We start from the raw sequence: 27,075 nt of genomic DNA, 5'->3' as shown, positions 1-27,075 counted from the left end.
AACAAAACTTAGCAAGTACTGCCCCTTAACAAGGGGTAGTAATATGGAATAACTAGAACGTACAACCTCGACAAGGGAAGGTGGTTGACTTGTCCTGAGAGTGTTATGAGAGGTCTCTCAGGCATCTGGCAAATTTTAGAAATAACGAAGACCATGAAGAGCTCATCAGAGATATTCAAGGTCAGGAAGCTAAAAAATTTTTGGAGTAGTAAAGATTAAATCAGTTCCAAGTTTGGCAAAGTCATATGCACATAATAAAGAAGAAAACAACCTTGAAAAAGAATAAACCTAATAGAATCCATGTCCAAACATATCACAATTAAAATGCAGAAAACTTAATTAGAAACAATCTCCAAAGAAGCCAGAGAAAAATGGTTTCTAAGTTATAGGAGAATCATGACTGAATTGACTACAAACTTAGCCTTGTGTTGGCAGATGAGTAACCTAGGAAAGTAAGAGCAAAATTCTCTAACACAATACAGAACCTTCTCAGATCAGGCAAAAGAAGGAATTCAGCTTCTGGGAGAGACATGTTTGAAACACTAACTTCTTTGATTCTGATTCTCACCTTATAACACCCCCATTCAACCTGTGCAGAATGCTGGTACAAGAGAAAATAGATTTGTTCACAACTGGAGAGCAATTAAACAGTAGTAGAGACCATTCATCTGGTGGCCCCAAATCCATACACACTGCTGACCATCATGTCTTTGGGTATTTGTTGGTTCATGGTTCTGGGTTTGGAGGACGCGTTTTTCTGTGTACCATTGAAGGCTAAGTTTCAAGAAGATTTCCTTTTGAATGAGGGGATCCTGATTCTAAGATTAAACAGAAATATTTCTGGACTGTTCTCTCACAGTCTCTGATCACTTCCTTTGACTAAATATTTGAGAGAGACCCAATGGTGAAAGAAAAGCACCTCTTCAATTCACAGATTGAATCACATCCTCTTTACTGGGGCCAGTAAGGAGGCTTCTGACAAAAATACAGTCATAACTTTGAAATTTTCCAACAGAGGATATAAAGTTTCTCTCAAGAAGGCCTTCAGCGAAATATCTTGGGTTCCAGCTAACACAAGCCAGAGAAATCTGCTTTCTGATAGACAAGAAGCCTTGATGAGAGTGGCAGAGTCAACGACTCACAGACAACTGAGAGGATGGTGTCTAGGGGTAGATGTGAACAGAAATCATGTTCATCTCTGTGTTTTTCCATTCTGTGGCCTTTGACCACCATCATTGCTCTTAGTAAGCATATTAGAGCATTCCAGTTAATGAAGATCTGTATTCTTTAACATATAACCATAAATACTTTTGTCAGTAACAGCTAGAATGACAAGCAAGATGAACGTAAAACTAATAACAGTATCAATCACCAGGAAGTATGGCTCCTGGCACTACTGTGTTCTGGTCTATCAATAATACCTGAGTTATATTACATATGCTGTACAGTAGCAAAAATCTTTAGGGAAGAATAATTTGTGCAAAACTGGTGGGTTCCCTGTTCACTCCAGCCCAGTCTTTCCATAAGTAAATTACTGTCGTCAACTGAAAAACAATATCGACTAGGGGTTTTGTCACTAAAAGGATTTGTTTAGGAAAAAAAAAATGTTGCAACCCAAAGAATACAGACATGGCAAGCCACATACCTATTCTGGCCTGTGTGTTAAAATGAAGGACTATTGTTCCCTTAGAAGGAAAAAGGGGGTTGATAGAAGAGAAGTTAGAACAATGGAGCTTTATTATAGCACAGAGTTCTTCCTATATATGGTCTTCTCATGTAAGGTTCTCATGATTCTGCAGATTGAGAGGACTTCTATGAGCTCTAGCTTCTCCCATAGACCCTCAGACAGATTATGTTTGCCTAAAATTTCAGTTAGTTTTTATCATTCCTTATTTTGATTAATATCTGTCTCTGAAAGGATCCACTAGGAACATTTCTGTTTTTCTGCTACGTCAAGTTTTCACTCCTGATGTCAAGAAGGTCTTCTGGGTTTTGTCTTCTCACAAATGGAAGGGGCAAGCATGAGAAACAGCTCAGGTCCTGGGTCAACAGGCAACAGGTGCAGAGCTGAAAAAGAACTCAAAGTGGAATTAGAACAACATAACAACCTAGTCTATACAATGAACTCAAACCTGTAGTTAATGAAACAAAGACCATTACTATCTTAATTACAGATTCAATATCCAGAAAAGACCCCCACTTCAAAGTAGATTAGAAAAAGTAAGCAAAGGGATATTATTTCAAAAAAGAAAAAGAAAAACAAAATAAGAATCAATAATAAATAAGAAAAAGTTGTGCATTCCTGATCTGGTCATTTAGAAAATCTGTCTCCTTCCAAGGTCACCTATGTTCACTTTTTTTCAGCTTTAATATTAGGTTATCAGACTGTGTGCATTTTCTGTCAGGTTTAGTTCTTTATTTAGGTGTGATACAGGTATCTGAGTCTGGATCCTGGAGCTTAGCCACACAGGGGTGAGTCAACAGTATTTGGTAAGAGTCCTTCCAGCAAGGCTAGTGGGAACATAAATATATATATATATATTTTAAAGTTTCTTTGTTAGTAAACCGAATCTTTAGGTGATAGATTTGGATTTTCAGTTTTTCATTTCCTTGGATTGCATTGTGAAAAGATTGTTCTACCAGAGCAAGATGACATTCACTAGAAGCTATTAATACTTTACAATGTTCAAGAATGACTTCCTTCATTAAATGTGGATCCAAAGAAGCAGGAGTCAAATGCCTGGTGCATTCTGAAAGTATCTTGACAGGTAAAAACTTATAAGTTCCAAAAGGTGTAGATCTGAGGTTTACAATGCTTTTGATCAAGGTATGTGAAAAGAGTCTATAAATTTTGCCAGTTGACTCTTACTGAGGCCATTAGTAGATTCAACAAAACTCAGACTTGAGTGTGGTAGACACAGTGAAAATTCTGTAGAACTGGCCCAATAGCACAACCTTGTTTTAACACCTGAGCAATAAAATAGTTTCCTCTGTCACTGTGCAGTTTGACAGGAGCTGCCCTATGCGATCAGTGTTCTCTAAGAAGCCTTTGGTCAGTAAGAGGAAGTAGCTTTCTCAATCCAATGAGAAAGCTTACAGATCATGAATAAAATGTTTATATCCATGAGATAGAGTTTGATTGTGAGGAAAGCTGTATGAGATTTCTTTACCAAACTTCAAATGGTCCACTAGGCAATCTAAAATTTCCAGCAACAGTGCAAATATGGTGCCTGGATTATCCTTGGGACAATTGGGAAAAGTGAGGCAGCCTTGTTAATATCTCCCTCCCCACCCCAAAATATAGGTTCATAGATGCTTCCATTTTGTCATTGTCCCAATAGTTTAATGCGTGCACAGTGTAAGTAGTGAGAATCTTAGAATTTCTCATTTTGCTCTTTGGCCTAAACTACGGTTACTAGATTTCCATATTGGTTTTCCTTTACTGGGGTCAATTGTTAGGCATTTCAGTTTCAGTGGAAACAGCCTGGCTCCAAAAGGAATTGGGCCAAAGACTAGCATAGTTCCAATAAAACTGCCTGATGTCAAGTCAAGCAGAAGTGCCAATTGAATACTTGGAGGCAAAACAAGGCCTTTAATCAGAAAAGCAGGAAGCCTTAAAATAGATTCTGCATAGTGTCTGGGGTGCTTCAAACACAAAGAGAGCAGAAGCTGTGATCCAGGAGAGAGATCAACTCTTAAACTCCAGGGTCAGTGAGGGAACGGCCAGCTCAAAGGACTTTGTGGGTACTGCACTAGCCTATTCAAGCACCCTGGAGATGTTCTCTGGATGCTTGTGGATTCTCATGTGTACCATCAAATAATGTTGAACTTAAAAATGAAACAGCCGTGACAAGGCCGTGTCAATTTCAAGCTCCGTGTCTGGGGAGAGGGTTCCCTGGAGGGTTCAGCATACATTTAAAGAAGTGTTATTTCTGTCATATACCCCAGCCACTGCATGATGTTCACCCTCAAGGATTGCAGGCCATTCAGATTCTGTGAACCGAAGTGCATAAATGCTGTAAAAATGAAAGCAATCTTTGAAAGTTCAAGTATAGTGAAGGATTCAGTAAAGCCACTGGCAAAGAGCTTACAGTGGATAATTCATTTGCATTTGAAAAATGTAGCAGTGAACCTGTCAAAATACCAGGAAGAGCTGTATGTGGAAAAAAACTATTGATACAATGAAGAGAATCAAATAGATCAATGAAATTTAAAATGAAAAGGTTGAAGAAAATGAATAACTATAGAAGGTTCAGGAAATCAGAGAAAGGAAGCGAAGCATTCCTGTCATCTGGGCCCTTCTTGCATACAAAGGAAAACAGCTGGGAAACAAAATGGTACAGAAATTATGACAAGTTGTGGATCTGGAATCTGTTTCTGAAAACCTTACTGTTTAACCATTTCTACGAGCACATTGAAAAATCTCCTTTAGAGAATTAAATGTCTAAATTACTGATTTATTTTGATATAAGATGGCTCAAATAAGAAAGTGATTAAAAACATCTTGTTTACATTGTTATCTGCAAAACATCAGATATTATGCAAGACTGTCTGTCCATGTCAAGTCTTCACTGATAGAAGTACCTACGCAAATCAAGAGAATTCTATAAACACAGAAGTGAATTATGGACATAAAAATGTCATACTACTGATAAAGACAGTAGGCAGTATTTATGTAATAATTAATGATAAAAATGTATGGCTAGTGATATGTAAAATAAAATTTTTTTGCTGAAAAAATAAAAGATATTTTGCCAGGAAAACATGGGTTTATTCATGAATAGCAAAGAATTGCAGTTTGGACAAGCAGGCCATAACAAAAGTCATTGGCATTCCCACAGATAAAGGGGAAGAAGTTTATTTTGTAGAGAAAATGGAGTTGCTTTGGAGGAGTCATTCTGAACAGAAGTCCATTGGGGAAAGAAAGTGAGATCAGGGTGGTAAAGTTTTCTCTTTGTTGAGTTCCTGGGGCCTCAGTGTCTTGTAGGCACACACTGTCTGTCTTTCAGGTCAGAGGACCTTTCATTGGTCATTCTTTTCTGGAGAAGAGTCCTCTATAGGGATGTGCAATTGACCTCGACTGGTAACTTGTGAGTGTGTTCTCTCTTGGCCTCCAATTCCACTGGAATGAGGTTTCCCTTCATTCGATTTCACAATAATTATAAAATATCTACAGTCAGTTGGCTTCTTTTAACACGTGGAAATCATATTATATTTCTGTGATCAAAACTAGTTAAGGGCCAGAAACACTCTTCCCATTTTTTCTTGCGAAACCCAGGTGTTAAGTTGACCCTCCTTTCTGGACCTCTTGTCCTTGTATTGGATGTCTTATTTTTATGCAATATACTTGTCGAGTTGTTTTCATTTGTTTGGGTTTATCTCTGACTTCTTACTTCTGAATGCTTTTTAGACCTACCTGACTTAAACATACTTATTACTCATAATGTCATTTTTTTCACAATTAAAATTTTTCTAGGGTTTTTCATAATACACATTATTTCACTCATCGTATTTCAACTTTTGATCCATATGGAACTCATTTTGTGTTTACACATTGTCTCACCATAACTTACTGAAAGACTGAGTTTTCCTCAGAAAGGAATGTGGTATTCACCACATTTACATAGATGTACCTATGGTTCTAAAGTTTTTGCTGAAAGTGGATTTCATAAGGAAGGACAAAAATGGGCCAAGGACAAAATTCGGAATCCTGACAGAAGTCCAGTGGAACACAAACGTCTTCCGCGAGCTCACAGCTCCAACTCAGCCTGAGTGTAGGTGCCAGAACCTGTGGAGTGGAAGGGAAGGAGTTAGAGGGTCCTTCTCCGAGGCACGCTCAAAATCACACTGTACAAACGGTTTCTTGACAGATACTTAGGGCAGCCAATCTCTACGGGGTGGGGCGGGACCTTCTGAATAAGGTGTGACGAACTGCCCTCCAGCCTCGCCCTGAGCCCAGGATTCAGTACTTCCCATGACTGACAGGCAGGCTCCGCCCCATGCCCCACCCTTTTAACGTCTTCAATCGGGCAGTTGGAGGGTAGAACCCCGCGATCTCAGCAGTGATTGGCTGCTTTCAACGATGCAACTGTACAATTGGGTACGTCCCCTTCCGCTATCTATCAACCCTTGAGGGAGGCAAGTGCGCAGGTGCTTGGACATGGCGTCGGTCCAGGGCCCAGTTGCGCAGCACCCAGGTCAGCCGGGAAACTGACGAGAAAAGCGGGGAGACTGGGAGGGGGGACTGGAGTTTTGTTTCGCGAAACTCATAAACCATTAGACCTTCACATTCAGCCTAGAAGAGCCTAGAGAAAGTCACCCTGAGAGGCGCCAAATCTCATCAGCCTCGAGGGACACGAAATCGCGTCACTTTGAGGGAGCCCACATCTTCTAATCTTGAGAGACCTCAAATCTCATCGTCCTGACAAACCCCAAATCCCGTAATATTTGGATCTCCGCAAACACCCTGAGAAACACAGTTCCCCTCAGCCTGAGGCACTCCCAAATCTCTTTTCTTTGTAATCCCTACATATAGCACCCATAGGAAGGCCGATTTCTCCAGCGTCAGGTATCCAAAATGTCCTTGACCTGGAACTCTTAGTTCCATCTGCTTCAAGGCCCCAGCTTCATTCAGTGTCCGGGAACCTAGAGCGTCTTAATGAGAGCCCTTACAATTCATCAGCCTGGAAAATCTCCAACTTTCTCAGCCTGAGCATTCTCAATGGCTTCCTCCTGAAAGACCTCAAATCTTGTCCCAAGAGACCACAAATATCACCAGCACGAAGGACCTCAATTCATGTCAGCCTGCGAGTCCCTTGCCATATGAAAACTGAGCCTGCTTTATGTGCTTTATGGCCAGAGTTTCCCAGCATCCCTAGGTGGGATTCCAGCAATGCCCCTGTGAGAAATACACATTTCTGGTCTCTGAAGGGGAATGCTGATGATCAGCCTGACCCCATTCTCAGAAGCAGAGGCATCTAAGTTTCCTTGGGGCTTCGATTTCCTCTCACCTCAGGGCTCCTCCTAAACACAGATATGTGGGTCCTCAGGGCTTCCACCCAAAAACTGCTATTTTGGCCCAGATGTCTTTTTTGCTTTTTCTGATACAGGCCAAGCTACAGGGGAGCTAAGGAAATGTAACCCAGCTCACATGGTCTTACCCGGCCATCAGCAGACTTTCTCACACGTACTCAGATCTTTGTGGGGTCTCCACAATTTCTGTCTCTGGACACCTTCACTTGGCCTGGCCCTGGACACCTTCACTTGGCCTGGCTCTGTGTAGTTGTCTGCACTGTCAGCCCCTCTCACATCTTCTCCTTGCACAGACACCTTGGCCTCAGGACGAGGAGACTCAGGGCGCCTTCATGGTCCTGGCAGCATGAGGCCTGACAGATCTCCAGAAGAGAGCCCTGTGGGAGACACAAGGAGGCTAGGGCGTAAGCCCAAGGTAAGAGTTGGGGGAGGCAAAGACTCTAAATGGGTTCTGATGGTGTGAGGGACCTGGTGACATGGAGCTGGTAGCCAGTGGACCACAGATTCATACCCTCCAATGATGGGTGATCCGCTCTGTGTGTATACACAGAATGAGGTGCTAGGAAAATACTCAGTGTTTGCTCAGAATCGGAAAAAGGAGACTGCCCAGAGGTCTCAGTCCAAACCCTGCACACAGGTGGAGGAAGGAGAAACCAGCTAGAATTTCTGACTTGTATTAGTACGTTAGTTATTGATGGAATCTATTATTTTCTCCAGTCCAAAGATGCATTCAAAGATGTTTCCATACACTTCTCCAAGGAAGAATGGACAGAGATGGGAGACTTGGAGAAAATTCGTTCCAAGAATATGAAAAGGAACTATGATACGCTTCAGGCCATAGGTAAGTGCTGGGTGCAGATGAGCCTGGGAAACATGAATCGCTTGTATTAGCTTGACTTTTTCTTAGGTAGTTCCATCTGCCTGCAGTTTCTTTCTGTGTGGAGAACAATCTGAAGGAAAATTTTGGTCTTTTGTGTCACCGCAGGGCTGGTACTGATAATGCAGAACTCAGGATGTCTTGTTCTAGGTTCTGCCTGCCCATCAGAGTGAGTTATTCTGGCTTTGTGGTGCTTTATTTCTCCTTCAAGCTTTTCCATTTCAGGAAAATTTTGTTTCTTTCTAGGTCTCAGAGCCCCTCGACCGGCCTTCACTTGTCACCGCAGGAAAGCCGTCAAACCCCAAGTGGATAATATTGAGGATTCTGATGAAGAATGGACTCCAAGGCATCAAAGAGAAGGGCCAGGAGGAGTTAGAGGTACTGTTCTGAAACTTAACTTGGGTTTAGGTCTGAGCTGCATCTCAGGTAACAAGGAGACAGTATTTGCTTGTTCATCAAATAAGCTAGATGCAAAACAGTATATTTTACACTAAGGGGATATTCTAATAATGATTTTCAGTGTGTAAAATAATTATATATTTTATACATACATACATATACATATATATATACATATATATATATATTTTAGGTTCATTTTTAAGAGGCTATATTAATGTATATGTATATGTATGTATGTATGTATGTATGTATGTATGTGTATACACACGCACACACTCACACACACACCAAGCAGTAAGTATAGAAAAATCTGAGAGTGAATAAGAACAAATTCAAAATAGCTATCATCACAAGAGAAGGAGGAAGATCTGGCAGATTACTTGGCTCTATAATAGTTAGGTTTTTGTTTGTTTTTGAATTTTGAAATAGAAATAAAAAGACATGAAGCCATGTGGCAGATGTTGAGATCAGATTGGAAGGTGGTGGATGTTTAGGTTTTCCAGTAAAATTCTCCAATCTTTTCTATTTGTGTAAAATTCATCATTTTAAATGGGAGATTAGCTTTTGCTAAATGTGGCCAATCAAATGGCAAGTAAAGAAACCTTAGTTAAACTGTAATCCACCGAAGACCTTTCTAACACTAATCTCATAATATTTCCATTATTGTATTAAATGTCTTAGAAGAAGAAATGATGAAGATATGTAAAGATACGTAATTCCTTTATGCATATTTTATCTTACCACATGACCTTCTTACCCCTAAGTAAATCTGATTCTTTGTCTTGATTATGAGAAGGATTTTCAGTTTCTCTGATGTCTCCCACATGTCACAGACTGGAGACAGCACCACATATATTAAATGAGCTCAGTCATAAAAAAAAAAGTTAATAGCTCATGTCTTCTGCTCTCAGGAGAGTTTAGAAGAAAGTCAATCTGCCTCAACTTGAGAGAGCAACTTGGACTGGGTCTGAGCTTTCCCCATCTATGTATTTCTGATTCCTCAGGCTTATAAAAAAGTGTAAGAGCTCTGAAAGCCAGCACATGATTGCTTACAAAGGTTTCAGCATGAAAAGAGGGTTTATCATACATGTACACATCTTATCTGGACTCAGTGAAAACCCACAACCCCGTATATTTCTATATCTATCTGTGTGTTTAACAATACATGCCTTAAATTGATCTTCTAATTTTGAAGTGTACAGTACAGTATTGTGAACTATATGCCCATTGAGTTACAATACCCTAGAACTTTGTCATCTTGCATGACTGAAACTCTAACCATTGAACAAAAGCTCTCCATTTTCTCTTTCTTCCAGCCCCTGGCAACTGCCATTCTATTCTGTTTCCATAAATTTCATTCCTTATTTACTATCCATAAGTGAAGTCTTGCATTATTTGTCTTTGTGGTGATTGGTTTATTTTACTTAGTGTAAGTTCCTCACAGTTCATCCAAGTGGTAGCATGTGACTGGATTTACTTCTGTGTTAAGGCTGAATAATATTCCGTTGTATGTATGCACCATATTTTCTTTCTTCATTTATATATCATTGGGAATTTAGGTTGCTTTTACAACTTGGCTATTGTGAATAATGCTGGAATGACCAAGGGTGTGCAAATATTTACTTGAGATTTTGTTTTTAATTTTCTTTTTTTGTATATATACTCCAAATTTGTCTTGCCAAATCATGTGACAGTTCTATTTATAAATTTTTGAGAAACTTTAACACTATTTTCTATATTGATGGAACTATTTTATGTTCCTACCAGCAGCATATAAGAGTTCCAGTTTTTCTGCATTCTAGCCAATATTATTATTGTTTGGGCTTTTTTTATTTTTTGATCATTTTAATGGATTACAGATGATATCTCATTGTACATTACTTTGCATTTCTGTGATGATTAGTGGTACTGATCATTTTCAACATGCTTCTTGACCATTTGCATATCTTCATTGGAGAAATGTCTATTGAAATCTTTTTCTGTTTGTATTAGCTCAGGCTGCCATAACAAAATACCACAGACTGAGTGGCTTAAGCTACAAAAATTTGTATTCTCACAGTTCTGGAGCTTGGAAGTCTAAGATCAGGGTGTCATCCTGGTTAAGTTCTTTTCTTGGCTTATGGGCAGTCTCCATCTCACTGAGAGCTTACACAGCTCCTTTGCTTGTACATGTTTCTGGAGAGAAAGAAAGAAATCTCTCTCTCTCTTTTAACAAGAGCACTAATACCATACTGAGAGCCACATCATTATGAACTCCTCTTACCCTAATTACCTCTCAAAAGACGCATCTACATATACTCATGTTGGAGGATAGAGTTTCAGTATATTAATTGGGGGGACATAATTCAGTCAATAGCACCAAATTTTTAATCAGATAATTTGTCTTTTTATTACTGAGTTGTCAGAGTTTTTTTATATATTCTGGATATCAACCTCTTACCAAATATATGTTTTTCAAATATTTTCTCCAATTTCGTAGACTGCCATTCATTTTGTTGATTTTTCCTTTGCTACACGGAAGTTTATAGGTTTAATGTAATCCTATTTGTGCATATTTGCTTTTGATTTTTGTGATTTTGGCGTCATATCCAAGAAAGCATTTCCAGTTTTCCTCTAATAGTTTTATAGTTTCAAGGTTTAATTTAGGTTACTGATCCATTTTGAGTTGATTTTTACATATTGTGTAAGATAAGTGTCCCTCTTCATTCTTGTGCAGGTGGATGTTCTGTTTTCCTAGCACCTCTTGTTGAAGATACTATGCTTTTCCTCTTGTGTAGTCTTTGCATCCTTAATAAAGATCACTTGACTGTATGCTCTAGAATTTATTTCCAGGCTCACTATTCTATTCCATTCATTTATATTTTTGTCTTTATGCCACAAATATGCTGCTTTGATTACTGCAGTTCTGCATTATGTTTTGAAATCAGAAAGTGTGAGGCCTTCAGCTTTGTTCATTTTTCTCAAGATTGCATATGCTTTTCTTGGTTTTTTGAGTTAAAGATTGCTTTTTCCTTTCTGAAAAAAAAAATGCCATTGGGATTTGCTCGGGCTTACATGAGTGGCTTAAAAGGATGTCTGCTGAAAGTAACCTCACATAGTGATCTTATCATTCATTCCTAACTGCTCAGGTTGTGGTGAGTAGACGTCTGGACATCGTAACTTCTTTAGTAAAAGTTTGATCTTTGCCATAAGTAAAACCTGTTCATTGTTTCTGTGTATCTGGATCAACACAGCTTTGAAATGTCTCTTTCAGAAACTTCAGAAGCAAACCATCCATAGGAGAGGACATCATTTTAGTAATACTTCTTCTCACCTTCATGTAATCTTCCCTAAGTTCCCTCTTTAATTTCAAATGCCTAAAAAGGCTGCAAACTGTCACTCTGAGAAGCAGTTTTCTCAGTCTGTTGAAATCTTGCTTCCAGGCATATCATCTGTTTGACTCAAATAAATTTTTATAAATGTTCTCTACAGTTTAGACAGTCTTACCTCAACACATTGAATTTTTAGGTTGTTTTGGGTAGTATGGGCATGTTAATAGTTCATTCCATGAATGTAGAATGCCCTTACTTGTGTCTCCTTTAATTTGTTTTCATCATTGTTTTGTCATTTTCTGTGTACGAGTCTGTCAGGTTTATTTTAATTATTTCATTCTTTTTGGTGCTGTTATAAATGGGATTATTTTCTCAATTTCCTCTTTGAATTCTTCAATATTAGTGCATAGAAATGCAACTGAAGAAATGCAACTGACTTTTAAGTGTTGATTTTGTATCCTGCAAATTTGCTGAATTCATTAATTAGTTTTACTAGTGTTTGTGTGTGTGTGTGTGTGTGTGTGTGTGTGTGTGTGTGTGGAATCTTTAGGATTCTCTACACATGTAATCCAGACAGGAAAAGTTGAAAAGCCCATGGTATCACTTATATGTGGGATATAAACCTAAAAGCAACAAGCAAGACAAAAAAAAAGAGACTCGTGGACATGGACAATAGACCAGAGGGTAAGGAAAGGGGAGAGGTAGATGGAGTAAAAGGGATCAAATATAAAGTAACAAAATATAAGGGGAACACAAAATACAATATACATATGCCTTATTGTTAAATTATAAAAAAAGAAATCATGTCATCTGTGAACATACATAATTTTACTTCTTGTTTTCCCAACTGGGTGCCTTTTGTTTCCTTTTCTTGTCTAATGCTTCCATTTCTAAGTTTGTTATGTAGTTTCCTGGGGCAGAGAGACCAAAGAAAGAGAATGACAGCTTCATCCCTACATCAGAAGTCTATTAAGGGAATTTATGTATGAGGCTTGTCTTAGGTGAAGATGAGATACCATGGATATCCTCCACATCATGTAGCAGGTGCTAAGGAGTTATGCAGAATGCGGCAGCATGGATGGAGTACAGAGTGTGACCTAGCAAAGATAAGGGGGAAATGCCTCATATACTTGCCTAGGGAAGGGCAGTGGTCTGTTCTAGAAACCAGCATCAGGGTTGGGGGCGATTCGGTGAGACTGTTTCTGGGGATTTATGGGAAGTAGTCTGTTCTAGCCTGGATGCAGCTGGATCTTATTCAAGGGACCCACAGTGGTCACATCATGGAACTGTTGCTCTCCCACAATGACAATTGAAAGTGGCTAGTGTGGGCATCTTTGCCTTCTTCTTGCTCTTAGAGTAAACACTTTCAGAGTCTCAGCATGATTTTAGAGGTAGACTTCTTGTATGTGAACTTTGTTATGTTGAGAGGTAGTATCCTTTTTCTAGTTTGTAAGTATTAATTTTTGTCATGAAAGGCCAGCTTTTTAAACAAATGCAATAGATACCTTTTGAACATTGGATGAAGAGTAGATGAGGCTTTGTCTATTTTTCTTAACATTTTAAGAAAATTAGTGAGTGCTGCAATAAAATACTTTAGAAATCATTTTCCAGTGACACTTGGGTTTTTCTTGTTTACACAACACTCTCTATTGCAGAATTCTTATCTCTGATAAGATTTTAGAAAACTTTACTAACCAAAACACTGATTTTCATCACCTTTTTTTCAGAGATTCTTGGGTGGCCTTGAGTGGAACAGAGTAAGCACCAGAATATGTGTTTCCAAAATCTCATTGGTAGTAAAATATTCTTCATGGATGCAAAATCAGGGAAGATGAGAAAAATGAAGAATAACCTAGGAACAGCTGCCTTTCTTTCATGGTCTCTCCAAGACAATGGCTGATTTAACCATAATTTTAATACTTAATATAACAGCAACAATAGGAGCTACTATTTGTTTTATTTTCACCCTATTTCACACTCTAAAGAATTTTACATGCATAAACCAGTTCATACTCCAGTGAGGTAGGTACTATAACCATCACCATTAATAGATGAGAAAAGTGAGGTGTCAGAGGCACAAAAAAGTTAGATTCCCTGTCCGAGGTTACAGCATCAGTATTGGTATGGTCAAGTCCACAGTTTCTTCAGTAAGCCATGTACAAACCCGGTGAAACTCTCATAGATTTATCAAGTCTACCCTGTCTTACCGCACGCATTTACATTCTTCATCTGACAGATGATCTCAACTTCAGTTCTTTTCTGCTATGCTAAAGTGTGAGGTGCACAAGACCCTCTGACTATGTGAAGCTAACTGATATACAGGCAGTTTATAAAGTGGATGGTCCCAGATGAAGGAGGATATAGGACCCTAGCCACAGAGACCGGTGCTCTAAGAAAAGGAAGCCTCTCCCATCCCTGAAGAGCTGCAGGGTTGATGATTGAGACCACAGATGATAAAAGACTCAAGGACTTCACATCAGTCACATGCTAGGAAGTCTCATCTCTGGAACTGATTCCAAATGCTCGTGCCTGTAGGAGGAAGTAAGAGCTTCTTTCACTGAGCTCCATTTGGACAACTCTCACGTGGTGTGGAATCATTTGTTTAGCCAGTCTACCCTGCACTGCAAGCTCTTTGAGAGGGTACTTCACACCTGATCTTTCTCCTAAGTCCCAGGCCATTTTCAGGGCCCTTGAGCACTCCCTGAAAGATTTTGGAATTAGTGATTTCACATGCACAAATTAAAACAGGATCAATAAATGCTGAAGATACTATCTGTGAATAAGTTATGGGGATGACTGAGAAGATAAGTTTTAAGCACGAATATAATTTTATATTTGTACTCTGTTTAATAGCACACAGGCACTTCGGTAAACATTATTACATGTCTTGTTCACCATGACTGCTATAGAATTAGTATGTTATGGACTAGGAAATTAAAGAGAATTAGCTGGTATATGACCTTATTCAGATAGAGTGATGGGAACCAGCTCATCGAATTACAAATATTATTTCTCAGATATAGCAATATGCAGATTTTAGTATCATTTTCTACATTGTCTAGATATGTTTCTGCCACCCATTTATTTGTTATATTTTCCGAACCCTCGCTCTTACTCTTACAGAGAAAGTGGAAAGGAAAGAGCCTTAGGGCACAGTTTGTAGACTTGGATTCACTACCTACATATGTCCTTTCTTTCCCCCACACTCTTCATACTCCCCTTGTACTTCCAACTGTTGTTGAAGTACTAATTAAAGTTATGCATGTGAAAAGACATCATAAGCTTTAAAGTATTAAAGAAGTGCATGTTATCTTTTAATATGTGGGACTCATTTTGAAGGCCATGTCCATGGCACCATTAAGTAATGAACCCAGTTTGTAAAGAGTGGCAAATTTGCTGAAGGTTGTGGCTTTGAACAGGCTCAGAAACCACTGTCGTCTCCTGGAGAAGCAGATGCCCCTGAACAGCACTCAAATGAACATTGGTGAAGAGAAAATAATTTGAGAACTTTCATTCCTCTAAGTCCTCTGGAAAGGATGCTAGTATGGCCTGGGTATTTGGGGTGGACTGTGGCTAGGGGTGGGTTTAAACTAAACTAAACTGAGACTTGAAGTGAGCACTGGGGCTTTGGGCAAATCTTATGAATTCTCTGAGTTCCCCAAAGCTAATCTGTACAGTAAAAATAAAGACACCAAGTCCTTGTTTGAAAGCATTAAGTTTAATTGAAAAAGATTGCCATGGGCAAATTATCGTAAAAAATCCACATGTGATATTAACAGTGACCATAGTTTCTTGGTATTGCATGCCCATGCCTTGGTTCAATGCCTAACACATAATTTGCCCTCAAGAAATATTTCTGAATAAGTGAATATGTAGATGAACCATTTTGTAAATAGAACAATTGGAAAGTTCAACCTATAAATGGGAAGAGCTAGAAATTAAAATTGAATCAGCCATGTGCAGTCAGTGTGAAGTCTTAGTCTCTCTTGACCAATACTTAAGGTGAAAAAAAATACAGGGCATACAGAAAGGCTAGTGAAAGTTTGATGGTAGGAAATTTCATGTTTTCTGGCAAAACAAGCACTAGCACTCCAGACCCCAACCTCACTCACTTACCTTTCTCCAACTTAGAACTCAGAAGAAAGGGGACTGAAGTGAAGATGTATAGCCTCCGAGAAAGGACGGGCCATGTGTACCAAGAGGTCAGCGAGCCCCAGGATGATGACTACCTGTGTAAGTGACGCTCGGAGGAAAGCTGTTTTATCTTGATACTATACTTTCATCAGGTCACTTGACCCCAGTCATTTCCTCCCTCTGGCGATGTGTGGTATAGGATTGAGCCTCAGTGACGTGAGTGCCTGGGCTGTGCCTGAGCTCTCACGTGAAGGGACATGCATGACACCTTTCCTAATCTCTCTTATTCTCACCTCCAGATTGTGAGAAGTGTCAGAACTTCTTTGTCGACAGCTGTACTGCCCATGGGCCCCCCACATTTGTAAAGGACAGTAAGGTGGACATGGGGCATCCCAACCGCTCAGCCCTCACTCTGCCCCCTGGCCTGAGAATCGGGCCATCGGGCATCCCTGAGGCTGGGCTTGGAGTCTGGAATGAGGCGTCCGATCTACCACTGGGTCTGCTCTTTGGCCCCTATGAGGGCCAGGTCACAGAGGATGCAGAGGCAGCCAACAGTGGATACTCCTGGCTGGTGAGAAGCAGTGACCCCTTCCCCTGTCTTTGGGCTTCTCATTTCCCCTCTGTGAACTGGCGGGTCCTCACTTCCTGCAGGCTAGATTGCAGATGGGGATAATGTGGTATCTCTGTACACAGAGTGGATTGTGCTTGGACAATGTGCTCTTGCTTAAAGATCAGAGGTTGAGAGTGATTCAGTGGGACAGACACACAGGAGTGGCTCCTGCCTCTGTGCTCTTGCTTGAGCAGCTGACTTTGATGTGTAGTTGATGAGTAAGAAGCACATCATGTGGATACAGTTGACAGTGGAATCTTTGCAGGCAGAAGTGCTTGATGACAGTAGAGTTAAATACTTCTTCTAACTGCCACTTCTTCACCAAAAAAAGACTTGCGCGTCTTTTCTTGATCCTCAGATCACGAAAGCGAGAAACTGCTATGAGTATGTCGATGGGAAGGATGAGTCCCGTGCCAATTGGATGAGGTAAGGCCCATAAGTGTACATGTCCCAGAGGAAAATCTCTGACAAGCCCATATCACTTTTTTCATCGTGCTTTCCTCAGTGGTTCCTCCAGGCCTCTGTTTAACTCTTTTCTCCAGATTCAGTGTTCTTTCCTATTGAAGAGCATATTGAGAATTAAAGAGATAAAATAGAGATTTCAAAATAGAAATCTCTATGCTAGATAAACTTGAGAAACTAAAAATTCCTGGAGAAGGCTTGATTCACTGTGAACCTTGGATTCACACTTTACTTTATGCAACAGACATTTATTTAGCCCTTACTGTATTTCAGGTAGACAGTGGAATCCATTTTATCCTCCAGAGCTTAAAACTCATGTCCCAAGAGACATGACAAAAATGATTTTAGAAACACTTAGCTATAATTTTCCTATTTTGTGAGAAGGGCACAGGGCCAAGATCACCTAAAACAATGGACCTTTATCCTGTGAGGACAGCAAGGCATCCTGACCTCATTCTAACTAGAACTGGGTTGTGAAGCCTATAGTAGAAGGAGGTACAGAGTGGTAGTGGTCCTGCCCTGTTCTGTTTTATCAGGGGTTAGAGAATGAGAATGGACTGTGATCGTTCTGTGTTGTGCTGAGACAGAGACTTCAAGTGCAAGGGAAACTTTCTAGTCAGGATGAGCACTGTGAGCGGTACTTGGAGATTGCAAAAGAGATTTAGGTATGAAAAGAAGGTTTCCCAAGAATGTTGTCGGCAGTGGGCGACATCAGAACATGAAGGCCATAGGCATCAGATGATGAACTGGACATGGATCTGACAGGTGGAGAAACTAATCCCTTGTGGTTTTCTTTCTTCCCACCTGTCTTAACGTAGGTATGTGAACTGTGCCCGGGATGATGAAGAGCAGAACCTGTTGGCTTTTCAGTATCACAGGCAGATTTTCTACCGAACCTGCCGGGTCATCAGGCCGGGCTGTGAATTGCTGGTCTGGTATGGTGACGAGTATGGCCAGAAGCTGGGTATCACCTGGGGCAGCAAGAAGAAAAGAAAGCTAGTATCAGGGGGAGGTGAGCTCCACTCTTCTTCTTCAAAGGAGAATTCTCTGTAAATTTTCATTGTCCAATTCTTAAGTAGAGTAAAATCTGGTCTAAAATTAGTAAAATTTCAAATCAGATGCTTCAGAAATTAAAGATTTATTTCATAAGCCATTGATAGGAACACATTTTATATTTTTATTATCATTCTAATTTTTTAATACTTCATGCTAAAATTATATAACAGTATATAGTATAAATAGCCTTAGAGGCAAAAACAATCAATGAACAGAAACAATTTTTCAATACTTACCAGCTCTGTCAACAAAGCAAATTTTTCTGAAAATTTCTGCTGTTTCTTGTTATTTTCCTTTATATTTCTAAATGAAATATGTGTGTTAATATGCACTCATTGACATTTCAGTTAGTTGTCATATAAGTTCCTGCTCTGTGCCACACAGGGTTCCCAGAGCTAGTAATTCATTGTGAACATGATGATCAGAATCATACTCTTGAGCAGCTTAAGGTGAAGGGAGTAAGCAAAGGTGCACCCACATGCATGACATCAGCCACTGGGCGGGCTCCCTCAAGAGAGAACACTTACAGACACCTGTGGGCAAAGCATCCGGTAGATTTAGAAAGAGGCATTCTGTTTTAGGACCTCTAATGTCTCAGCATGGAAAGTAAAAAAGGTGGTTGGAGGGATGCTTCACAGCCTGGAATGTAGAGCCCATGATCCAGCTAACGCACATCACATTGTCCTACGTGATGAGGGACAATGGTGCCATTTTCAGCTGGTGTGACATGGTCTCTGTCTAAAGATTGTGCTTTGTGATTTTTTGGGAAATAGGCTGCAGTGGGGAATCCCCTCAGAAATGTGGGGACAGAGGATGGCAGACTGGATGAAGATGAATGGGAATCAGGGTTATAGGAAGTGAAATTGGGGATATATTGTACAACATGATTTCCTGTTGTATTTGGAGTGGACTAACACCAAATGTAACATCAAGTATGACAACTTAGTGTGAGGCTACTTTATGATCTCCGGAAAACTGAAAGAGAAGCAATTCATGACATAGGTAGAGCAGAGGGAGTGACAGTCCTAGAGACCAGAAGTTCCCAACTGTTTTGGCGCCAGGGCTCGGTGCTCTTATGAGAATCTAATGCCTGATGATCTGAGCTAGAGCTGAGGCGATGATTCTAGTGCTGGGGATTGGCTGTAAAAACAGAAGAAGGTCCGCTGCCTTATACTCTGCCCACCTCCAGTTGTGCGTCCCTGTTTTTAACTGGCCATGGACAAATACCAGTCTATACCCCGGTGGTTGGAGACCCTGCTATAATCTGTCAACCTAGATAATAAGGCAAACTGAAGCAAGCATAAGTCACCAGAAATGGAGTTTCTTCATGAGAGCAGAGGACATTAAATTTCCGGGAGAGGCTGAAACTAATTAGAGATGGGGTCCAAAATCTAGGTTTGGTTTCAGGACTATTAGCCTGCGTGACACCATTTTAGGGCCTGTAGTTTCTCTCTCTGCTCTCTCTCTCTCTTCCCCCTCCCCCGCTTCTCTCTTTAACATGATTTAGAAGATACTTGCCTGTGGGGGGAAAAGTAACTGAAGTTACATTTTCAAGAACAAAATTGCTTCGGATACAACTTCAAAATTCATATTCTGGGCCATAGGTAGGAAAAGCCCTCAACTGGGCTTTCTGGGTTTCTGAAGAAGATGTAGTGCATAAAAATGGAATGACAAGATAGACTGTAGAGGAACACATTGTGGGAAACAGAGCTTGAATTGTTGGCACAATCAAAGTAATTAGTGGGCAAGTCTTACTACGATAGGAAGCATATGTCCCAAGCAGCTTTGTCAATATTTTCCCTGACCAAAACCTTCTCTTTTAGCAGAATCAAAAACAGAGATCCATCCATGTCCATCCTGTTCTCTGGCATTCTCCAGTCAGAAATTGCTCCACCAGCATGTGGAACACAGTCATCTCTCTCAAAACCCTCCAGGAACACCTGCGAGAAAACAGCCGCAGTTGGAGGAGCCCTGCCCAGAGAGTCAGAATCAGCAGCAGGAGCAGCATACTGACCCACACAGCTGGAATGACAAAGCTCAAGGTCAAGAGGTCAAAGAAAAGTCCAAACTTTTACTTGAAAGGATCAGGCAGAGGAAGATTTCTAGGGCCTTTTCTAAACCCCACAATGGACAGATGGGGAGCTCTAAGCAATGTGAGAGAATGATGGAGGCAGAGCCCAGCACAGACCAGAAAGTGAATTCAGGGGACATGGGCAAGTTATTTCTGGGAGTAGGAAAATCAAAAATTGTAAGAGTCAAGTATGAAGGGTGTGAGCAAGGCTTTGATGATGGGTCACATCACATCAGATACCAAAGCACACAGTCAGAGGAGAAGCCCTTTGTTTGCAGTGAGTGTGTTCGAAGTTTCAGAGTGAAGTCAAGTCTCATCAGGCACCAGAAAACACATTCAGGGGAGAAGCCCTTTATTTGCAAGGAATGTGAGCGAGACTTCAGTGTGAAGTCAAGTCTCATCAGACATCAGAAGACACATTCAGGGGAGAAGCCCTTTGTTTGCAGGGAATGTGAGCGAGGCTTCAGTGTGAAGTCACGTCTCATCAGACACCAGAAGACACACTCAGGGGAGAAGCCCTTTGTTTGCAAGAAGTGTAAGCGAGGCTTCAGTGTAAAGTCAAATCTCATCAGACACCAGAGGACACACTCAGGGGAGAAGCCCTTTGTTTGCAGGGAGTGTGAGCGAGGCTTTAGTGAAAAGTCAAGTCTCATTAGACACCAGAGGACACACACAGGAGAGAAGCCCTTTGTTTGTACCGTGTGTGATCGAGGCTTCAGTGTGAAGTCACATCTCGTCAGACACCAGAGGACACACTCAGGGGAGAAGCCCTTTGTTTGCAGGGAGTGTAAGCGAGGCTTCAGTGTAAAGTCAAATCTCCTCAGACATGAGAAAACACACTCAGGGAAGAAGCCTTTAGCTTGTAAGGAATTTTAGTGATAAGATCTGATTTCACACTGAATTATCAACAGCAAAAGATATACGCAGGGCGAACCCCTTTGTTTGTAGGGACTGTGGTCAAGGCTTCATTCAAAAATCAACCTAAGCACACACCAGAGGACACACTCAGGAGAGAAGCGCTGTAATTATAGACAATGCACCCAAAGTTTTAAGAGTTCCCATCTCAGTAAAAGTCCCATCTGAGCAGACACCAGAGGACACACTCAGGGGAGAAGTCTTGTGTTAGTGGGAAGTGTGAGTTAGTCATTAGCAAAAAACTGCATCTCGGCAGCCCCCAGACAAATGTAGCTCCACAGTCTTAATAACCCAGCTCTGTGGAGGCTTCAGAGAGGGCCTCCTGACTCCTTAACCTCTGCAAAAGTGAATGAGTGAAAAAGTAACCAGTTAACAATTTAACGACTTGTCAAGAGACAGATTGTTTTGTGCTATATGGATGTCAGAATCAACCTCCATGATATTTTTTGTCTCCTGTTCTAATAAATTTTGTCTCCATACAACTCTGAAGCTCACAAACCTCATTACACCCTTGTCAGTGAAAACAAAGGGGCCACAGAGAACTTTGACCTTCAGCCGTAGAATCTCAGCACCTGGAAAGGCATAAGCCTGGAGTCAGATTAGTTAGGGGACTGCCCAGGTTGAGAAGTCTAAGATTTGAGAAAGACTCTTAGGGGATAGGAATTCCCTGAACTGCTAGCAAGCATGGACTTTTCTGCCAGGAGGCACCCCGTCCTCCTCACTCTGCTTCTCTTAGCAACTCTCCTGGTTTTCTCCAAGTTAGAGCCTGGGCGGGAGCTGAGCATGTATGTGAACGTGTGCCTGGCTCAGTCTGGGCCCCTGGTCTCCTCACTCTCCATGCTGTTCCTTCACTGCCAGCATCTCATGGTGCACAGCATGTGGACTCCAGATGGGCCCACAGGGGGTTTGACTCTCAGCTCTGCCCTCACCAGTTGTTTGACCTGTGGTAAGATACTCTATGTCTCTGTGTCTGTGTTCTAATCTATGACATGGAAATGATAAGCGGCTTTTGTTCTGATAGTCAAAGCTGAGTCAGCACAGACAGAATCCAGCACAGACGATGGGTGAGAACTCAGGCGTCTTCCTCAAAAGCTCCCAGTGCCCACGTATTCCAGGTCTTCAGTGCTGGACAAATGGACATGAAGGGAGGGTAAGAACCTTTTAGCCCAGACGTTCAGAGAATGCAAAGACTCACTGCTTTCTCTAGAGACTCGGCTGCCATGTAAAGGAATTGTGAAGACAGGGAGGCAAGCATGTACCTCCCTCCAGGCCACTACCCTTCCCACTGAGCCTGGGCTGATTTAGAACCTCCTTCCCCAAAAGGCTGTACTGAGAGTAACCTGTGAGACAGGACCTCACCCGCTCCTGCTATGAGCTCTCTTTGGGGACAGCTGTAAGTGAGTCTCTGAGCCTCTGCACGGCCTCATCTGCACAGGTGTTCACAAAGTCCCTCACACCATAGTTTCTCTAATGCACTTCCTTGTACCTGGGCCCAGAGAGGTTTATTGCAGCACTGTCATCATCCCAACATTTTAGTTATTGTATGTTTAAACTTACCTGTATTAGGCTAAGTCCGATGGGATGCTGGACGTGCTATGAGCAGAGCACCCATGGAGAATGACGGATGTTCTTGGCCTTCCATTCACAGATATTGTCCACAATGGCTCAGAAGCACAGAATCCATATGTCCACTCTTAACCAGCCCTATGCCACACCGTAGGCATTGGGAAGGTTCTGAGTAAAGCCTGCAGGCCACACAGGCCCATATGACTTGGCTATTCTAAAAAGGCTCCAACCTAGGTCTAAATATTCAGTACTCACAGAGATTAAATGAAGCCCAGAGAACAGGTCTGGGTTCCATGGGCTGGCCCTACTCAGCCAGGAGGAGTAATGACAAATGTCTACCTGTATGTCTAGTTCCCAGGGATCTGAGTAGATTTCTATCAGGCTAAATGAGTCAGGTCCTTGGTCTAGAATCCAGGGACATGCTCAAGGCAGTGAACCTTGGGTTGAAGTCCAAAGTGACCCTTTATCTCAGTCCTGTGAATGGACTTGGGACTTTCTGTGCCCATCCTCCAAATCATAGGCAGCAGTGACACTTGCCTCAGGAGATGCAGTGCAGGTTAAGGAAGGCCGTCTGTTCCTGAGAGCATTCCCCCGACAGTGATTAGTAACAGTTAGCCAAACAGGTTGGAGAGACATGTGACCTACCTGTGTTTAGCATCTCTGAAAAAGAGACCATGATTTTGGCCCAACTGGATGTGTGAGAACAAAGTAAATAAGTCATGAGAAGGTGATAACACATTTTTCAAACAATGCTGGATGTGAACCCAGACCCATCTGATCAAAGAACCCACACTCTGCAATGAGAGGTAGCCTATAAATAAAACTTCTGTTGAACTGGAAAGGCTCTGTTGCTGGGCCTGCTACAAATTGACACCCACCACTCTGTACATGAAGACTTGGTTTCTGTCCTTTCATCCCAAGAGAGAAATGTCAAGACTCAAACAGAGAATGGCAGGGGCACAATGCCCATATTCTCAATAAGCGCATAGTGGAGGTGTATCTGAACATTACTCTCTCCTTTAAATGGTGATACATAATGAATCCAGTGTCACTCCCATGGGGACTGGGGCCCTTGTCAGGATCTCCCTTCAGGTCAGCAGGTAGCAGGTGTTCCAGCTGAACCCCACTTAATGATCTCACATGCCTTACTAAAGACAGAGACACTTGCTCTTTGAAGACTCAGGGGGACCTGACAAGAGGTTGGGGGAATGGCTCAGGGCTGGAGCCCAGGAGCAGCTGTGTGCCTCACCCCTCATGACCAGCAGGCTCTTTCTCATTGCAGCGGATCCCTGACTCCTGCCGGATACGCAGTGCTGGGATCCTGGTAGATTCGCCAACACAGCTGCAGCCCCTTCTCCCAGGCCCACTCAACTGAAGTGCAGGACCATCAGTTACTCCAAGACCCTGCTGCTCCTGGCCATATGCAGGGATGCCTGTCTCTTGGGTGTGTGGTCCATAGTTTTGTGCTGAACCCTGTCCCAGCAGAGGCATGGGTCTGATGGTCAGGGATAAGGCTATGCCGGGTCTTAGTTCGGGGTATGCGTGGGTGAGGTGAGGGGGTAATAAGACCTCTTGGCTGCTTGTCTGCTTTGTTAGCCCACCGACTCCTGGGGGCTTGCACAGTGGAGGGAATGGTGTAGGGGATGGTGGAGCCCAGGGTAGAATTCTACTGGCTCTGGGCTGAGAGAGGATCTTGGGGAGGTGGGGCCTGGCCAGCAGGGGTCAAGAAGGCTTCTATGTCCTCATGGTTTGCTGGCCTTTGCTTAGCCCAGGGAAGCACGCATTTGGAAGGGCAGGTGTGCCTTTCAGCTATTCAGGACTCTGGTGGTTGAGACCCAGCCATAGTAGGAGGAAGCCGTAGGAACCCATTTCTTAATCCCTTTTACAAAGAGTGTTATCAACGACCACTGGGGGTCAGCGGCCGGAAATTGTGCTCATGCTCATATCCTCTCTCATCCCCCACACAGTTCCACTTATTACACACATGTTGCAAGGTGAGGACAGAGCCATCTAGGGAGGGTCCAATGTGGGTGTTTTTCTCAGGCAATTAGCCAGGATCACGAAAGTGACGTGGGATCTGGCAGCTCACCGGGATTGCGACTGACACCTAACCAGGATCATGTCACCAAAGTAGTATCAGCCGCCCCCCCTCACACCAGCCACTTGGACCCCAGTGATGTATGATTCTAGAAAGTACAACCCGTGACTAGTGCTCCTTGCATCTGCACCTTCCCTTCCTCCTCTTCCCCTCCATCTTCTCTCCTCTCCCATAAAGAGCAGAGACACAACAAAGGTGTGTGTGTGTATGTTGTGAGCATGTGTGTACTCACACCCACCCTCACACCCACCTTGACACACTAGGAGACGGAGAGCTGGTCTGAGGTCCCTGAGCCATGCTCCCTGTGCTCACCCTCACAACGGGGTGCAGACTCCTGCAGTTGCACACAGCTCACATTCCCACCCCTGGCAAGGGCACATGGCACCCACAGCCACACCCACAGGGACCCAGAACTCCTGCCTCCTCTACGGTCACCACACAAACACCACGGAACACATCTTCACTCAGCCCCATCCACCTAGCTGTGCCTGTCCAGCCGGCAGCTTCAGACACGTGTCCTTCAGAGGACCAGACAGCAAGTTTGCCAGAGTCCAGCCTAATAACCTAAGGTATTGTCAATCAGGCACATGTTGGCATCAAAAAAGGAATTAGGGACAGTTTCCTCCTTATTAGTTTTTTGGAATGATTTAAAAAAATAGTAGGTCTTAGACCTTATTTGATTGCTTTATAATATTCACCTTGAAAGCCCCTGATCTAGGCCTTTGTTTAAAGTTTTCTGATTACAGATTCAGTTTCATTAGTATTTATTTATCAGGTCCAATTTTTTGTTTTTACTGATTATTTGTTTGAAGTTTACATGTTTCTAAGAGACTTATTCTCTTTTTTTTTTTGAGGTTGTAAGGTATTTATTCATTTCTTTGAGGTTGTCTAATTTGTTGACATATAATTAATGGTATTTTCCTTATAAACCTTTGTGTTTCTGTAGGGGAAGATGTCAGTTCTCTTTTATCTAATTTTATTTAATTGAGTCTTCTCTTTTTCTTAGTTATTCTGACTAAAGTCTTATGAATTTTATTTATTTTTTCAAAGAACTGTTGACTCTTGCTTTCACTTATCTTTTCTGTTGGTTTTAGATGCTAATTTAATATTTTCCACCCTAATCTTCATATTCCCTTCTTTCTAATCAGTTTGGACTTTTCTTTTTCCTTCTGTTAATTTAGATTAAGAGGTAACTCCGACTGAAATTTTTTGAGGCGAGACCGTATTGTCATACATTTTCCTCTTTAACTGCTTTGTACCATAAATTTTGAGCTGTAGTGTTTCCATGATTTCATTTGTCTCAAGATCCATTGTGATTTCTATCTGGATCTCATTGTTAACTTGCTTATTAGTAGGTAGCCCTTATTTTGGTTTTCATGTGTTTATGTCTTTTCTAGTTTTCTCATTGTGATTGATTTCTAGTTTCATACCAATGCGACTGGAGAAGAATGTTGATGTAATTTCAATCTCATATTTCTCAAAACTCATTTTGTGGTGTAACATGTTGTCTATCTTGAAGATGTTATATGCCCTTACAAAGAATGTATATTCTAATTCTTTTTACTGAAATGTTCTGAAAAGACCAATTAAGTCTGTTTGGCTAAGACATCATTTAAGGCCACATTTTTCCTTGTGCATTTTGTGTCTTCGTGATGCATCCACTGATGTCAATGGGGACCTAAAGTTTTATTATTATTGTTTAACTTTTGATCTCCAGCTTTATGTCTAGCAATATTTGTTTTAAATATGTAGGTGCTTCTATTTGGGTATGGATATACTTTCAAGAGTTAAAGTTTCTGGTTGTATAGACCCCTTTATCAATATAAAGTAGTTTTTTTCTTTTCTCGTGTCTTGTTATAGCAATTCTATTACAGTTTATTTTGTCTGATATAGGTACTTCTATTCTGGCTCATCTTTTTTTTCAACTTTCATTTGCATGATATATCCTTTTCCATTGATTTATTCTTACTCTGTGTTTCTTTCGATCTGAAGTGGAGTATTTTATAGGTAGTATATATATATATGTTTTATTGGAGTATTTTATAGGTAGTGTGTATATATATATATATATATATATATATATATATACATTCTTATATATATATATATATACACACACACACGTATATATATATATATATGGGAGCGCTGTCATACATATACATACATACACACACACACACATATATATACATATATATATGTGTGTGTGTGTCTGACACAAAAATGTATGTTTGAGAGAGAGAGAGAGAGAGGTTTTATTTTTTTAATCCTTTCATTCATGTAGTTTGATTGGAACATTTAGTTTTATCTTTTTTAAGTTTCAAGGAATTATTGAATATACTATAGCTTTTTCTGATTATTTTATGTAATTCTCATTGTTTTTTTCTAATTCTTTGCTCTTTTCTCTCTAGCATCGATGACACGTAGTGCTATGCTTGGGTTTATTTCTCTCTATTTTTTACATTTCCCTTCAGATCATTGATTTGTAATTACCATTGTAATGGCCTGCTGAAATGTGAAAGGGTTAAAGAATAATTA

At 41.2% G+C, this 27,075-nt stretch overlaps 1 protein-coding gene across 1 annotated transcript; it reads left to right on the top strand.

Moving 5' to 3' along the window:
• Nucleotides 1-7,378: 7,378 nt before the first annotated feature.
• On the top strand, nucleotides 7,379-20,049 carry PRDM7 (PR/SET domain 7). Its single transcript, XM_015593139.1, has 10 exons — nucleotides 7,379-7,447; nucleotides 7,750-7,873; nucleotides 8,156-8,335; nucleotides 15,025-15,099; nucleotides 15,745-15,855; nucleotides 16,056-16,327; nucleotides 16,725-16,792; nucleotides 17,647-17,840; nucleotides 18,269-18,333; nucleotides 19,708-20,049. Exons 1-10 carry the CDS (start codon nucleotides 7,379-7,381, stop codon nucleotides 20,047-20,049), a joined length of 1,500 nt encoding a protein of 499 aa, XP_015448625.1.
• The last annotated feature ends 7,026 nt before the right edge of the window (nucleotides 20,050-27,075 follow it).

The sequence above is a fragment of the Pteropus alecto genome, unplaced genomic scaffold (assembly GCF_000325575.1).
Source record: "Pteropus alecto unplaced genomic scaffold, ASM32557v1 scaffold257, whole genome shotgun sequence".
In the NCBI taxonomy this organism is placed as follows: domain Eukaryota; kingdom Metazoa; phylum Chordata; class Mammalia; order Chiroptera; family Pteropodidae; genus Pteropus; species Pteropus alecto.
This window is presented reverse-complemented; position numbering and strand designations above follow the sequence as displayed.

Bases quoted from the DNA above. Each gene is read 5' to 3' on its own strand.
- PRDM7 (XM_015593139.1), top strand. From the start codon at position 7,379: ATGAGGCCTGACAGATCTCCAGAAGAGAGCCCTGTGGGAGACACAAGG. The intron at 7,448-7,749 runs GTAAGAGTTGGG...TATTTTCTCCAG, and splicing joins GGCTAGGGCGTAAGCCCAAG to TCCAAAGATGCATTCAAAGA. The intron at 8,336-15,024 runs GTAACAAGGAGA...AATTTGCTGAAG, and splicing joins AGGTCTGAGCTGCATCTCAG to GTTGTGGCTTTGAACAGGCT.